General features: G+C 46.0%; 1 protein-coding gene across 1 annotated transcript in view; it reads left to right on the top strand.

The window, feature by feature from the left end:
• The first annotated feature begins 412 nt into the window (after positions 1-412).
• Positions 413-17051, top strand: part of Fkbp9 (FKBP prolyl isomerase 9) — a 48690-nt gene continuing 32051 nt past the window's right edge. Inside the window, exon 1 of the mRNA XM_050132700.1 lies at positions 413-719. Within this exon, the coding sequence (XP_049988657.1) occupies positions 499-719 (221 nt within the window). The 5' untranslated portion in view covers positions 413-498. The remainder of the gene's footprint in view (positions 720-17051) is intronic.

The raw sequence follows: 17051 nt of genomic DNA, 5'->3' as shown, positions 1-17051 counted from the left end.
GATTTCTAATATTCCAAAGTTTTAATAAATCGAAGATGCATTTAATTACTGAGGAGCTAACGGGAGCCTACACACGCTGTCCACGGACCACATTAGTTCACAGCAACTCAAAGACATCCCGAGGGATGGTCCCAGCCTGTTTACTGGGTATACTCCAGTAACTAAGTTTTCAAAAAGACTCAAGTTTCCTTCCTATCCCAGATCAGCAAAGGGGAAACTGGATCCGCTGCCACGTAGGACTTTCCAAATCGTCTCTTGGGACTTGCAGGGATCAGGCGCTGGGCCTGGCAGTGGTTGTGGTCTTCCCCGGGCTTCTGGACGCGGGGAAGGCGAGGAAGTCCCGGGAGCTCGGCTCCTCCCCTCGGCCCGGCAGGGGGCGGAGCTGCGGGGGGGGGGGGGCGGGCGCTGCGGCCCGGGGCTAGCTGGGAGCCCTTTCCACGTTTGCAACGCTGCGGCGCGCCCAGCCTTGCTCCTTGCCCCTCCAGTCCAGGCCGTGCGATGGCGTTCGGGGCCCGGGGCTGGCGACCCCGGTCGCTGCTCTTGCTGCTACTCTGGGTGACCGGGCAGGCGGCACCCGTGGCGGGCCTGGGTGTGAGCTCCGAGCTTCAGATCGAGCGGCGTTTCGTGCCGGACGAGTGTCCGCGCACGGTGCGCAGCGGCGACTTCGTGCGCTACCATTACGTGGGAACGTTCCTCGACGGCCAGAAGTTCGACTCCAGGTACCCCGTGCCCCCTCACTCCCCAGGGACCTCCACCAGCCATCTCCCTCCGCCGCCCTCCTCCAGCCCCTGGAGGTGGGCTGATCCTCAAGCACGCGACTGCAGCGGAAGGTGGGACTTTGAGGTTGGGGTCGGGACCATCCCTCTCTCCCTTTCTGCCCGGTTCAGCCGCACTCGCTTTTACACAGTCTTGTAAAATGGCCACTTAAGGACAATTCCAAGAGTGGGTGATGCCCGCCCGCTGCCTTCCTGACGGTCCTTCCCGATTGGCCCTGAATTTCATCCCTTGAGGACTAGAAGGAGGGGGCGGCGGTTGATAATTGCAGCCTCTGTGCAACCCAGGTGCTGGGCACCGGTCTGTTTGTATATATGCATATGCATGAGCTCATTTAAATATTCTGGGAGTTCCCAGAAGAACCTTGTCTTCACCGACGAGGTAAGCCTGCTCAAACAGTGGACTCAGGCTATGGAAATTCAAAAGCAGTGCCTGTGTGTAACGTCCTGTGCCTTCCCCTTCCGGCTTCACAAAAACTGCGGGAGAGACGGCCTGGAGCAGCCCAGTGGTCTGGTCCGCATAACCTGTCTTCAAGGCTGAAGGGCTCACTTTAGCCTCGCTCCTCTCCCAGGCTGCTGTTACTAACCTTGGCCTGTGCCCTCATGGTGAGCCAGTCCAGTAGGCAGGTAACAGTTGAGCCTCTTCTGTGTGCCTGAGTGGGCTTATAAGAAATACAAGCAGCCACCCCCATCTTCTTTGATATTGCAGACACTGAGAATATAAACGCAGTTTAGCTTCTTGGTATGTGGCACAGTGCAAGTGCTTAGATATGGTCATCTTTACTGTTAATTATTTTAGGGCACACACAAGGAGATTGAACACAGGACTTTGTATATTCTAGGCAAGCTCTCTGTTCCTGAGTTATATCCCCAGACCCTATCCATACAGTTGTTTCCGTAGTGGCTTTCATATCAACCAGCTTTATCGAAGTATTCTCCTGCCATGCAATTCTAGAATGTAGAGGGCTAGTGAGATGGCTCAATGGTTAAGGTCCTTGCGGCTAAGTTTTATGACCTAAATTCAATCCCTGGGACTCCCATAGTGGAAGGAGAGAAATGACTCCCACAAGTTGCCCTCTGACCTCCACAAGCATGTCATGGCATACCCCACATAGATGAGTAATGTGTAAAAAAAATACTCTGAAAAAAATAGATTATACAAGTTGGTGGGTTTCAATATGGTCATAGAGTGTTGTATAAATACCACAACTCTGTAATTCTCGAGGGTTTCCATCACTCCAGAAAAATGCTGGGCATATCCCACCTCCCATCTCCTCCCTCCCATTTGAGCTCTCCGGAAGCTACTATTCTGGACAGCTTGCCGGTGTTGACTCTCTTCTTCCACTGTGCGCATCCTGGGGATGCAGAAGTTGAACTCAGGCTGCTGGGCTGGGCTTGCTGGCAGTCTCTGTTCCTGGCTGAGCCGTATCGCTGACCCATCATCAAGGTTTTGATCCTCATTTCCCTAGAGATGTTGAGCATCTCTCTATGTGCTCATTGGTATTTGTGTATCTTCTTTGATTTGTTCCTCATTATATAATAGGGAATGAGTTTTTTTTTTTTTTTTAATTGAACTGAAGGTAATTGATAATTCCCCTTAGAACAGGTTCTCCTCTTTGGGGATGCTGCCACGGTGAGGCAGTGTAGGACAGTGGAAAGAGCACCTCGGGACTGCCATAGCATTTATGCCCTGCCTGCCCTCAAGAAGTCTAGTCTCTTATGTTTCTCTCTGATGCTGTCATTTAGCATAATCAAGTAACTGCAAAATGGTGAGGTAGGCATGGTAAGAATAGCAGAGCCTGCACTCTCTCACAGAAGGCCACACCTAGGTTTACCCTCTGCCTTCACACAGTTTAATTATTTTTATTTCAGAAGAATCCTTCTACTCTCACAAGACAGTGAGGAAGGTATCTCATTACAGATGAAGAAACTGAGGCTCAGAATGTCCAGATGACTTGCTCTCAATGCCTAAGAATTAGGTGGTCCTGTAGGGATGTTAATGCAGGCAGTTTATGATCATAATCTACATTCCGTAGTCAGCCCGTAAGTATGCTGGGAGAAAAGAGAGAAGCAATGGGCTCATACAGAAGGCTTGGCTATATGTTGTGTGTGTGCAAGGGGTGTGTGGTCAGGATGGAGCTCCTAGACTGCAGGGGGAAGGCCTAAGGAAGACTAAAATGTATAAAGGAGGAGCTGAGGAGGAGGGTTTGGTGCTGGGAAGGAGATATCGCTGGTGGTAGGGTATGGCGCTGGGTACATGGTATTGCAGAAGTGAGGTCTGAGGAAGAGTTGAAGGAAGAGTGGGGAGGTGACAAGAGGAAAAGTAAGAGGAAGCTAGAGGTGAGGATTTTTTAAAAAAGTTAAGACTTTTAACACTTTTCATTGACATAGAATTATGCATATTTATATGAAACAGTGTAATAGCCAGGAGCTGACCAGCTTTGATGGGATCTTGCTTTCTGGATGTGGACTGTATCTACGGACAGTACAAAGTCCATAAAGACTTTGAGTCCTGGAGCTCAGGCATGATTTATTGTTCACAAGCTGTTGCTGATGGAAGACTGAATGGGAGGGACAAGGCGCCCAGGAGCTGTTTCGTTTTCCCGCTGAGGGTGCTATTTCTTTGGAATTTGTGGATTGTTAGGATATGAGTTTGATAATCTTTTTTTTTTTTAAAGGAAAGATTTTTTTATTATTTTGAATTCTGTGTCTCTGTATGGATATGGGCGTATGCAAGTGCCCTCAGGGGTCAGAGGTTTTGGATCCTGCAGAGCTGGAGTTAGGCAATTGTGAGCTTCCTAATGCTGAGTGCTGGGAACCAGACCCATGTCTGCTTAAAGTTTTCCACCGAGCCATCTCTCTAGCCCGTAACTTTGGTAGTCGTGGACAAAGTGTGCGCAGAGAGGAGAAATCTAGGAGTTTGGATTTTGGCTGCCTTGGGGGTTTTGCCAGAAGAAAGTGGCAGTTGTTGGCCTGATGAGATGGCTCAGTGGGTAGAGGCCTTGCTGCCACACCTGATGACTCATGCTCCCCATAAGTAACTGTTAGAAGAAGAAAAGAAAATGATGACTTGCATTCTGAGTAGAGTCTTACACTGCCAAGAGCTTCTTGTGCCACGAGTTTTTTCTCTCTCTCTTTTTCTGTGCCTCAGTTTTCCTTTTCTGTGTGTGGTCATTCGGTCACTAAGATGACCCTGCAACCCTTGGCTGCTACTTTGGATGTGGCTTTGATTAACTCTGAGAGCTCATGAATGTGCTCCTGTGTCCACTGATGCAGGTGCAGGCAGATGGCAGCCCTCATGCTGGTGCTGCGGAGCTGCTGCTCAGCCTTCCCAGTTTCTTTCTTTCTTTCTTTCTTTCTTTCTTTCTTTCTTTCTTTCTTTCTTTCTTTCTTTCTTCCTTCCTTCCTTCCTTCCTTCCTTCCTTCCTTCCTTCCTTTCTTTCTTTCTTCCTTTCTTTCTTTCTTTGAGATTTCTGTCTCTTCACCACCGCCTCCCCTTTCCCTCCCCCTCCCCCAATCAAGTCCCCCTCCCTCGTCAGCCTAAAGAGCAATCAGGGTTCCCTGCCCTGTGGGAAGTTTCATCTCAGGATTTCCATTGCATTCCTAGGCATGAGAGTATGGGGGAACAACATGTCTGGGCCTCTCTCATTTCCTTTGGGGGCCAAAGTTGAATATGCTTCTATTTCCATTGTCCTGGCAAAAAGTGCCTCACTGGTTCATTCACAGCATTCGGGGCTATCTGGAAACCTACAAGGTGCTTGACTGATGGTACCATGTGCCCACCGAGTCTTCAGTGGGTAGGTCAAGCTAGCTGCTCTAACTTTCAAGCTAAATACATCAGAATCACCAGGAGAGGTCATTACAGTTTCTGATTTGCTAGCTCTGGGGTTTGGGTCCAAGAAGAATTTGCATTTGTGACAAGTTCCCTACTGATCTAGCTGTCTTGAAGATCGGACTTTGAGAACCTTTGCTGTAAGAGAACCGTAGATTTGATGGATCTCATTTTGGCACATTGTTATTCATTCACCCATACATTGGTTCATTAAAGAAATACTTATTGAGAGCCTACTCTTTCAGGGGCTGGAGATGTAGCAGTGGATAAAACAGAATCCCAGCCTGGTGAAGCTCACATTTGTAGTGGAAGGGGCACATACTCTAAGTTACACAGCAAAATAGACGCTGGTAAGAGCGGTAGAGACAGAACAGTGGGAGGTTTTGAGGTGGGGGATGAAGCATTAGGCTCAGAAAGGCGTGATGACATTGGGCATCCTGATAACTGATTTCTGGACTCCGTGGCAGACTCTCTATGCCTCATGTATGTCAGAGTGCCTTGTGAGTGGCAGACATCCGTGCCTCTGCTGGTTTCAATGAGAAGGAGATTTCTGTCTGCTGGGGAAGACTTTGGGGGAAGACCTGATGCTTGAGATAGGCATTGTTGGGATTTTATTTCTTTCTTGTAGGGAATGTCTTTAGAAGAGAAAGGGGTGCGTGCAATACCTGGGCATGCACAGTGCATGTCCAAGGAACAGAAAAAGAAAAGAAAAGAGAAGAAGAAAGAAAATAAAAATCAATGATAGTTGGAAGGAGGCAGAAGACCCAGAGCTGGTCAGGTGTGGAGGAGCCGTTCCATGAAGCCCTGACAACTAGTAGAGGTCTTTGTGTAGAGTATCCAGAAGGTCTTCAGTGGAAAGAGTATGAGGAGAGAACCCTAGTTCTTAGCCTTGTTGCAGATTTATTTAGCATAATTATTCAATTAAGTTTTCAATGTTGGGATATAACAACGAATGGATTGTAACAATGTTGGAATATAACAGAATGAAAGCAGACAAAAGCCATGCCCTTGTTATGGTTGAGAAAAGTACTCAAACCTCTTCCAGCTGACTAGAGCAGAGAGCAGAAGGAATTGCTGGAAGAATCTTTGGTGCTGTGAGAACTTCCAGAATTGTGATTTGAGATAACTTTCTCCAGATCCCCAAGGGGCTGCATAGGAGGTTTCCTCAGAGGAGAGCCAGCTTTCCACACTATACACTTGACTAACCAGACTCTGGGAGAGAATTTGGCTGGTTCCGTCTGGGTGAGCTGTGTGCTGTATAGGCATTTAGTTACCAGTCTGTTGAAGTTGGGACCCAGGCTCATCCCTTTAGTAGACCTGGCTGTTAGAGAAGAGCCCCTGGGCTGGGTGGTATCAGGGTAGTGTCGGGGTAGTGTTGGGATGGGCCGGGAGAGAGAGATGTATGTAGCTAATGCGGGCATACTCACAGGCTGGCAGTATTTAGCGTGTGAACGTACTGTGGCAAGAGCAGGGATCTAGAGTGCTGCTGGTGACGTGTGTGCCCCAAGATTCCTTCTGACTTAGGGTCCCTGGAGGCTATTGGCAGGTCGACAAGGCACCCTGGGAACTTTTGATTCTCCCTGTGGGGCATTGCAAGTTACTATCCATACTATACATTCATAAGAATAGTTTGATTTGGGTGTGTTTTTCTGACTGTGCCCTTGTTAAGAATTACCTATAGGAACCTAACATTTTAATCTGTGCAGTTGCCAAGAGCGATACTCTGTAATAGGAACATGACAGCTTGACTTTGCTTTGAAATATTTTCTTTTAATAGTTTAATGTGCTGGAGATCATCCCAGCCCCCGCCTGCTCACTCTCTCTTTTCGCCCTTCTCTTCCTTCGTCACAACCTCCTTTCACTTTTCCATCTGGGCAGCAGACAGGTAGCTTGCCAGATCATTTACTGGTGCTTTTATCCTGCCAGCTCCCATCAGCTGCTGGTAGACGTGGCTGCTTTGAGAGAAATAATCTTAGCATCTGGGAAGCCCAGCCACCTTTGGGAGTGTGTGGCAGTGGGAGATAGGAAAGTCAGACCTCGCCTGTCCTTTTTGAGTCGTCAGCTGGATCCTTCCTTAGTGGAGGAATATCACCAGGGAAGGAAGCCAGTCACCTTGCAAGGAGGAGAGTTTTAGTACCCTTCACCAAGGGCTGAGATGTCAGGACCACAGTTGTCCTGTGAAGCAGATCCTAGGTGAGGCAGCCAGCCATCTTGAGTTGGCATGGGGGAAATTGAACTACCTTGGGGGTGCCCCCAGGTGGCTTCTATACCCAGGGCTCCTTTTTCCACATGCCAGTCTTGGGTATTCTTTGTGTGTGTGTTGTTTTGAGATAGGGAGGCACCTGTGTCACCCAGATGGGCTCAAGCTTGATGTCTTCCTGCCTCAGTCTCTTCAGTACGGGGTTTTGGAGTGTTTGCCACCATGCTTGAACTGTTTATTTTTGAGACAGGCTCTCCTAGTTTTGCCCAGGATTGGCTCAGATTCATGGGTTCAGAAGATCTGCCTCAGCCATTGGAGCAGCTGTGGCCGCCATACTAGCCCTGGTAGTCTTTGTAGTGTTTGAAAACATTATCTTCAGTTTTAAATTGTCCAAGTGGAATCTTAAATTAGAACTTAAAGCAAGCTGACTTTTTTCCTCCTAGCTGATGTGTGTAACAGAACTAAGGGAAAAATTATCTGCTTCCTCTGAAATGTTTTTTTTTTTTTGTCTCTGGATCTGAGATAAGAGCAATTTCAGCGAAGAATAGTATAAGCATGTACCATTTAATTTTAGTTTTAAAATATATTTATTTTTGATTTTTATGTGCATGTGCCTGAATGTTTGTTTATACACCATGTTGGAGCCTATGGAGGTCAGCAGAGGATGTTGGGTTCCTTGGATCTAGAGTTACAAGGTAGTTGTGAGCCATCATGTGGGTGGTGGGAACCAAACCCGAGTCCTCTGCTCTGCAAGCATAGCAAATTTTCTTAATGATTGAGCCTTCTTCTTTCCAACCCCATCAAAAAACGAATACGGAAAATAATGTAGGGCTGCGGGTATAGCTCAGTGGCAAAAGTGTGAGGCTGTGGGGCTGAAGAAATGGCTCAATGGTTAAGAGCACTGATGCTCTTCCAGAGGACTGGGGTTCTTTTTCTGGAACCCACATGGTGCCTCACAACCCTTTGTAATCCCAGTTCCAGGGGATCTGATGTCCTCTTCTGGCATTCATAGGCACCAGACATACAGGTGGTACACACCTATACATAATGGCAAAACATTCACACCCTTAAAAAAATTAAAAGTATGTGAGCCCATGGATTCAATTCCAAGTACAACAAGTAGTCACAAATATGCAGGAATTATTAGGAAATTTTATGATGTGGGATTCCCCTTTGTGTGCTGTGAATATGATTGGTTAATTAATAAAGAAAACTGGCTTGGCCTGATAGGGCAAAAGAATAGAGGTAGACAGGGAAAACTAAACTCAATGCTGGGAGAAAGAAGGGCGGAGTCAGAGAGAAGCCATGTAGCCCTGCCAAAGACAGGCGCAGGTTGGAATCTTGCCAGTAAGCCATAGCCATGTGGTGATACACAGATTACTAGAAATGGGTTAAATTAAGATTTAAGAGTTAGCCAATAAGAAGTTAGAGCTAATGGGACAAGCAGTGATTTAATTAATACGTTTCTGTGTGATTATTTCGGGGCTAAGCGGCTGGGAAGAAACTAGTGGCCTCCTCCTACAACAATTTTTAGAAGTGAAAATTCTAATTGCCCAGCTGCTAAGAATTGAGAAGGGACTCCTGGGCAGGTGTGGTCCCTTGTTGCACTGTAGACTGCCTTGCACTAGCCTTCTCTTCCTACTGCCCTGTGCTAGCCTTTCCAGGATCTAGAAGACCCCCCGGATGGACCTTTGGCCATATCTTGTGTTACACACTCTTAGGTCTGTGTCTTTTCATTTATATCCACTCAGTTCTTCTATTTGCTTTCAATTTTCCAAAGTTTTATTGCCTTTCCTGGCCTATTTTGTCCATTTTTACTGTTCCTTTAATTTTTTTGGAGGGGAAGGCATAGGAGGCTTTATGGATTCATTTTACTATTTGTTCTTTTTTTTTTTTCTTAAAGAAGATTTATTTGTTTCATTTTAGATGACACGTATTTGCTTGGGTATGGGCATGAACTTGTAAGTACCGGGAGAGGCCAGGTATCAGATCCCCTGGAACTAGTTGTGAGCCACCCATGGGTCCTCTGCAACAGCAGTATGACCTCTTAACCATGGAGCCATCTCTCCTTCCTCTCTCCTTTTTTTTATTGACTTTTTTTTTTTTTTTTTTTTTTTTTTTTTTTGGAGGTAGGGTCTTGCTTATGGTCCAGTCTGGCTTCAATCTGCCCACCTCAGTGTTTGCAGTGCTTGGATTACAGGCACGCACCAGCCCACCCAGCTTGCCATTTGTTCCTTCATCTGTTCTTTCTTGCTGTAGGAAGCCTATATTCAGAGGCACAGCCTGTTATTTACGCTATAAGAATAGAGCCACCAAGTCCTTATTTATGTAAGTGATATGTTGCGAAGTAATGTGTGCTTCTGTGTAGACAGCTTCCTGAGTTGAGTATGATGGATTTTACTTATCTCCAGCCATAGTGTCATGGCTGGAGCCACCGGTTTTTGTTGTTTTTCCGATTTTCTTTTTTGAGACAGGGTCTCGAACTTGCTGACCTTGACTTCTGATCCTCGGCTTCCCCTGCCTGAGTGCTAGGATACAGAAGTGAGCCGTCAAGGGATGGAGACCAGGGCTTTGTGTGTGCTGCACAAGTACTCAACTGCTGAATTACATCCCCAACCCTAGCTAGATTCCCCCCCCCCCCAACTTTCTTAAATGATAACTTCATTTGCAGTATCGGTCATTCATAGAAAACACCTCAAATCTCCTGGAGCCAGAGATAACTTTCTAGAACCATTTGATTTTTTTTTTGTATAAATGGGAAAGAGTTCCATGAAACTTTACCTATAGCACCTAAAATTATTTTTATGTATGATGTCTTGTGAAGTATAACTCAGCATCTTCATATGCTTCTCTTTTCTAAGTGTCAAAATTCTGGGTCTTACAAAGGACAGAAATCTAAATCTTGCCTAAAAATACTTAACAGTGTTTTTAAAACTATAGAACAATTTTTGATCATATTCATCCTCACAACCCTTCCCAGATCTGCCCCTCTCCTCTCCCCTCACAGCTTTGTGTCTTTTTTCTTTTTCTCCATCAAGACAAATTTGTGATGACCACAGGTTCTTGGATATGTGCTCTTCCAGTGGGGATGGTAGCTATACCAGGGGCTATACTCTTAGAAGAAACTGACCCCTCTCCTCCTGCAGCTCAGGATTGCAAGTAGCCCCTCAGCTGGAGGCAAAGCTTCCTTACTCTCCATGCTGGGGTTTGGTTTGACTTGGGCTTGCACAGATCTTGTCCTAACTAGATATCTTGTAGACTGTCACTGGGAGGTACTACAGATCCTGTTACCCTCTGGAGGCAGGTAGAAGTGTCCAGGGCCAGGACAGCAACTGTCAGTGAATGAGCAGGACCAGGAAGCCACTGGAGAGGAAGGCAGGGTGTTAGATGTGCTGTTTTCCTGGCCTTTCTAGGCCCATTTCTCAGCAGCTTCACTGGTGATTGGTTCTGCAAGGCTCCGCTGTTCGGCCTGTACATTTATGACCCACCTGCCCTCTAGCTTTAGTTGGTTTCAGCCATAAGACAGAAGGAGGGGCCCTCAGAAGAAGTGAGGTGGTAATCTTTAGGCCCTACCTGTAGGGTTACCAAAGTTTGTGTCTCTAAACCAAAGGTCTGAGCCCTAGTTATGTATCACTTGGCTATGAAACCTCCCTGGGTCCCCCCTGGCACAATATAATAAAATAAAAGCACTGCCTTCTCAGCCTTGGGCTGCTGCCCTGTCCACCGTGCAGCTCTGCATCCGTCCATACCCGTGCACATAGCCCCTTGCTAATAAGTCAATAAAGTTGACCATTGTAACCGTGTAAAAGTGTAGAGTAGCAGTGTGAATTGCATGCATGTTGATATGTAGTGGCTCTCTAGGACTGATTATTATTATTTTTTTTTCTTAAAAACTCTTAACTTTAGAAGCACTGACAATCCCTCCCCATTTTCACTGTGCCTCCCTTTCCTGGTAACCACATTTTACTTTTGTTTCTATGACTTTAATTTTTTTTTTTTTGTTTTATTTTTGAGACAGAGTTTCACACCATAGCTCAAGCAGCTCTGGGGTTCCCTATACAGCCCAGGCTGGCTTCAAACATGGTGTCTCCCTGCCTTAGCTGATCAGACACTGGGATTATAAAGTCACTGTGCTCATATCTGGCTCGTGTACTTTGTGGAACCATACCTGCAGTATTTAATCTTTCTTGACTCGTTTATTTCACTTAACGAATCACCCTCAAGATACATTAGCGATACACAGCATATCATAGGGCTTTCTTCATTTATTTCCTTCACTTTGTTTTCTTTTCCCCCCATTTTCCAACTGTTGGACGTTTAGTTTGCTTGCATTTTTTTGGCTGTTGTGGGTCATGTTGTAGAGAGGATGTTTGCGCAAACATTCTCTGCAAGTCTCTGTTTTTAATTCCGTTGGATAAATAGGATTCCTGGGTCTTCTTTTACTTCTGAGTTAAATTTTTGATGGAATTCCTTTTCCCGTGGAATTCCTTTTTTTGTAGTAGTTGCACCATTTTACCTTCCCACCCACAGTGCACAAGGTTTGAGTTTCCCCACGTGGTCATCTGTGCCGGTTATTTTCTGTGTTTTTTAGTGGCCTCCCTGCCTGACCTGGGGTAACAATTACTATCATTGTTTTTAATTATTAAATTTATTGTTTAAAATATGTATCTCTGTGTGTCTGTCTGCATGGGTGTGTATGTGTGGGTGCTCACAGAGGCTAGAAGTGGGTGCTGGATCTTGTGGGACAGGAATTATAGGTAGCTGTGAGCTGCCCAATGTGGGTGCTGGGAGCCCAACCCTGGTCTCCTAGGAGAGCAGCAAGCATCCTTAATGGTAAACCATATCTCCAGGCCCCTAAATTCTGTTTATAGATGAGGAAACTAGGGAGGCCTGGAGAAGTGCACTGACTGACTTGAAGTCAGATCTGGGATTCAAGCCTGGTTTGTCGGCTGCAGAGCCTGCTGAGGTCAACCTAGGATTCAGGACTGAGGAGGGAGACAGCAGTGGAGGGAGTGGATGTGGCAGTTTTTAAGGAAAGCTGCAGAGAAGACAAAGCTAGAGTTTAGGGGAAGAAGATAGTGGTACCAGCATAGTCCAAGAGGCAGGAGAGGTTGCCGATGAAGGTAGCATTTGAAGTCCTTTGGCCAGGCTTCCAGATGGTATCTGCCCCAGTCCCTAGGTAAGTTCCTGCTTTGGAGCCTGCTGGGAAAGCAGAGATTGGGCTACAGTGGCTTCAAGCCCTGACTGTGTTCAGCCCCTTGGCAGGGAATGGCTTATGACTCTGGTTTGGCTTCCAGTGCTGTGCATGGAATTTTCCTCCTGCCCCAAACCTAGGCCACTGAGAAGGGCCAGTGGGTCTTGATCTCTCTAGGGTAGTGGAGACAGTCTTTACATTCTAGGGTGGGTCTATCTGTGTAGATCACAGCAGAACCTGGAACCCAAGCTGCTTGAGACCTGTGTTGGGCTGTGGGGTTAGGTCCTGGTTGGTGGCACATCCCTGTTCTGAGTGCTCCGTAGCTGCCTGTGGCTAGTGGCTACCATATGGAAGGCACAGGTTTCGAAACATGCTTTTATTTGTTCAGAGTCTGATAGTTTAGGAAAATAAGGTCAGTGGTTGTCCACTGGGTGACACTTACCCCTTGAGACCCGAGTTGTCAGCTTGGGAGTATACTGACCACCTGCACTCGCCGGAGGAGGGCATGCAGGTGGTAAGTGCTCTGAAAACACATTATGGTTTCAATTTGTAGTTCCTTGGTGCTTGGTAATATTGAACATCTTTTCACATGCTTGTTGGTCATCTGTGTTTCTTCTTTTTCGAAGAAATGTCTATTCAAATGTTTTTCTTAGTTTTTTTGTTTTCCGGTTGGGTCCATTTGTTGTTGTTGAGTTGTAAGACTTTAGATTTTCTAGGTCTGACTCCCATATGTGGTGTCTTAGTTATTATTCTTGTCACTGTGACAGAATACCTGGCAGAAGCAGCTTAAGGATTACTTTGCCATGTAGTCTGGAGGGTTTGGTCCATCATGGCGGGAAAGGCATGGTGTGGAGCAGCTTGGTCTATGACAGCTGGAGCTTGTGATGCTGCTGTTTGCATCTCAGCCAGCAGGAGGTAGAGAACACAGGCCAGAACCGCAGGAGGCTGTGACCTTCAAAGGGCCACCTCCAGTGGCCTAAGTCTACTTGTTGTGCCTCATCTCCCAGAGGTTCTCTAACTTTCTCGGGTAGCATTACTGGCTGGGGACTGAGCGTCCAAACACTGTGAGCCTGTGGGCAATGTTTCAGATTCAGCCCTCACGGTGGTTCGTGTGTACCCACTGCTGTTCCGTAGGTCCTCCCAATCTACTGATTATTTCCTGAGCTGTGAGGATTGTTTAAGCTCGACACAATCCTACTTGTCTGCTGTTGCTTCAGCACCCAGTGCTTTTGCTGCTGTTCAAGACGCCGATGTAAAATCTAATGCTAGGAGGCTTTCCCCTGTGCTTTTGGAGATGGAGTTTAAGAATGAAGGCTGGCCTCGACCTCTCCATTGCTGCTGTGATGCCTATGAACTATCATGCCTGCTTTCTTCTAGGATTTTTGTAGCTTTGGATCTCAAGTTTTTGTCTTTAACATGCTTTGCCTTTGATGGCATAAGGCAAAGCCCCAACTTTGTTCTTTTGCATGTAGACATCCAGATAGATTTTCTGGCACCATTTGTTGGAGCCCTCGCATTTCATCACCACGTGGTCTTATCAACGACCCCTTGATCATGTGTGAAACGGTTCATTTCTGGGCTCTCTGTTCAGTTTCGTTGCTTTCTGTAATTTAAGTCTGAGGTGCACTGCTTTCGTGACTGCAGTCTTCTACAGTTAAAGGTCAGGAACTAGGGGATACTGTATTTGCTCTTCTTTCTAGGGTTATTGTGGCTAATTTGAGTCTTTAGACATTTCCAGATGAATTTTAGGATATTTTTCTACTGCTGGGAATGTGATAGGAATTGCCCTGGCTCTCTAGGTCTCTTCGATGGTGCATATGCTTTTTAATGAGATCATGTCTCTTAATCCACGAACACAGGGTAGAGTGTCTTTATTTTTGTTCTCTTTAATTTGTTTTTGCTCAAAAGTTGTAACATTTATTATGTGCATGCGTGTGCGTGAGTGTCCAGAGCACACAGGCATGTCTGAAGGTCAGAGGACAGTCTGCAGGAATTGGTTTTCTCCTTATACCACGTGGATTCTGAGGATCAAACTCAGGTTCTCAGGCTTGGCGAGAAGTGTCCTTACGGGATAAACCACCTTGCTAGTACTCTTTAATTTCTTTCAGCAGTATTTTTCCGTTTTCCAGTGCATAGTTTTTTTGGGCCCTTGTTTGTTTTATTTTATTCTTTTGCTATTGTAGATAGAATTTTTTATTGACTTGTGATTATTTACTGGTGGTATGGTCACAACTCATTTTTGCTTATTGACTTCTGTATTGTGCCCAGTTGCAGAAGTCAGTTAATAGTTCAGAGGAGGGTAGGGGAAGAGGGGAAGACTGAGAGAGAGAGCTCTCTAGAGTTTTCTACGGACAGTTTTATGTGTGAGCACAGTAATCCTTACCTTCCTTTTCCAGTTTACATGCCATCTACTTCACTTTCTTTTTTTTTTAATTTTATTTATTTATTATGTATACAATATTCTGTCTGTGTGTATGCCTGCAGGCCAGAAGAGGGCACCAGACCTCATTACAGATGGTTGTGAGCCACCATGTGGTTGCTGGGAATTGAACTCAGGACCTTTGGAAGAGCAGGCAGTGCTCTTACCCTCTGAGCCATCTCTCCAGCCCTACTCACTTTCTTGATGAGTTGCTCTCACCAGTTTTTCCAGGACTTTGTTGACTAGACCTGGGAAAGCAGGCACCGTTCTTTTATTTATGAGCACAGAGAGAGCGCCCGGTCTTCCACCGCTGATGACAATGTCAGCTGTGCACAGCACCTTCATTAAGTCCCCCTGGAGCTGCCTGGTTGGGTGAGCCATCTGTTTCCTGTCGCTCCCCGATTGGGACATCTATAAAAGGTGTGAACGAGCCGGCCGGTGGGACAGGCTGCGTAAGCACTTATCCTCACATTGCAGAAATGATTTTCATGACCAGTTCTGGGCTTGAGGCGTCACATGAGTTTGTGCCAGTTGCACTGATCAGCATAAATCTAGACCAGCTTCAGTTTTTCCAGATGGCCAGCCTTTTAAGCAATAGATAGCATTGGTTTTGCATGGTTAGAGCCTTATGTGTCTGGGTGTGTGTGTGATACATTTTCGCATCATTGCTCACAGTGCTATGTGACCATCAAAGGATGGAATTAATACTGCCAGGCTGATCATCAGAGGAATTAACAGTACTGTGAGGCCGTGGAGCCTCCAGAGACCTGTGCCAGCCAGGAGCTGAGAGTTTGACCGTCCTGGATTCTTATGTCTTTGTTTTTTTTCCCACTTGGCTAAATGTTGAGCTTGGAAAAAAATTTAACCCTCAGGGAGACTGAATGTCTGAGTCCCTACCTGTATGGTGTAAAGATTATGAGGATTCAAGGATTCGAAGGGTTGACGTTCTTTGTGAAGAGCTTGCTTTGCTGCTGGACCTAGCATAAGAGAAATGCTCTGTAAATAGTAGTTACTTTTGGAGATGTGCAGTAAGGTGTGCTGAGTGAGGCCAGCCAGATGTGGGAAGAGAAGCACCACACGCTCTCTCTTCTTCATAGACACTAGCTTTAGATTCGCGTATGCAATCTGAAGTATCTGAAGAACCCACAAGAAAGGGACTGTGGCAGGATGGAGAAGGAGGAAAAGGCATCTAGAAAGGAGGGCTATAAAGCAGCAATGGGAAAAAATGTGCTCAGGGAATTTAACTGTGGGTGCAGGGGGAGAGTGAAGAAGCAGGGATAAATAATACTAAAGGTGTTTGAAAAAGGGCAACATGTTACTATATAAGTTTAGTTAAAAATATATGTATGTTAGCATATGTGTATGTATGTATGTGTGTGCATGCTACCCTCAAGAGACATGCTTAGAACACAAATCCCAGTGCCAGGATGGGAAACCTCCAACAAGATGTAGGTCAGAGCAATGCAAGAGATTCCTAAAAAACAATATGGCTTATTGCCATTTTCCTTGATATCCTTCCAGAATTTGAAGGACCTATTTGCAAGACCCTATTGCTGAAGATGCACATAGCACATACTTCAGACACAGGGCATGGAGGAATAGAGCTGGAACTGACCTAGTAGGAGACACTGTGCAAGCTCTCAAGGGAGGAATGCAGTCGGTAGTTCTGGCCAGCTGTAAAGGCTACAACAGTACTCGCCAGCCTGGCAAGCTATCTCCAGCAGTGCAATAGTGACATTTTTATCTTGGGCATTACCAACAAACAGTCGTCTGGTTGGACTTATGGCCTGTTAGCAGGAGGGATTCATGCTTGGTACTGTAAACCTAGTCAGCTACATCATGACTGGAGAGGTCATAGACCTGAGAGAAGAGCCTGCTACCGCCATTATCTAGCTGCATTTTAAATGGTTATCCTTACAGCCGCAGATAACGGTAGCGCTCGTGCCTCATCCAAGAAGCTTCTTTCTACAACAGATGGAGGCTGTTAGAGAAATCACAGCTGACCAAAGTGCAGAGAATGAGTGACTGGGGTACCCTAACAGATACATCTGCAGTGTAGCCCCCCTCCCTCCAAAGCTCAGGGGAAGGCATGAAGAAGGATTGTAAGAGTCAGAGGCCATTAAATAATGACCCTTAGGTATGACAGGGAGAACACACCCATGAAGTAACTACGGTATGGTTGCCTGAACAAATCTATAATGCCACTATTAGCTGACATGCCAGTGTGGATGGGGAAAATCCCACATGGTTTCACCCCTAGATGAAGAGCTCTAAGTGGTCATTGTCTGCTAAGAGAATCAGTTTCTTCCATGGGTGAACTCCTGCATAGATGTCCAATCCCAAGTGATCAGCCTTCGGATTGGATACCTATGTTTATATAAGAAACATTTGTATAAGAAATGCTAGACGTATAAACACGCATATATATGCATATATATTACCCATATATATGCACATATATTACGCATATATATTATATATATGTACACACACACACACGAGTATTGGGGTGAGGCACAGTTATCTGGTCATCTAGGCAATCTGCAGGCTCTCTTCCTTGGGACAGCCAGAGCATTGGAATTCTGGGAAAGGTAGAAGACTGAATCACGAAAAGGAGAAACCACTTGGCAGAT

This window comes from Alexandromys fortis, unplaced genomic scaffold (genome assembly GCF_014885135.2).
Source record: "Alexandromys fortis isolate MF-2015 unplaced genomic scaffold, M_Fortis_MF-2015_v1.1 scaffold_446, whole genome shotgun sequence".
Classification (NCBI taxonomy): domain Eukaryota; kingdom Metazoa; phylum Chordata; class Mammalia; order Rodentia; family Cricetidae; genus Alexandromys; species Alexandromys fortis.
Note: the sequence above shows the minus strand (reverse complement) of the source record. Positions and strands in the feature narration are given on the sequence as shown.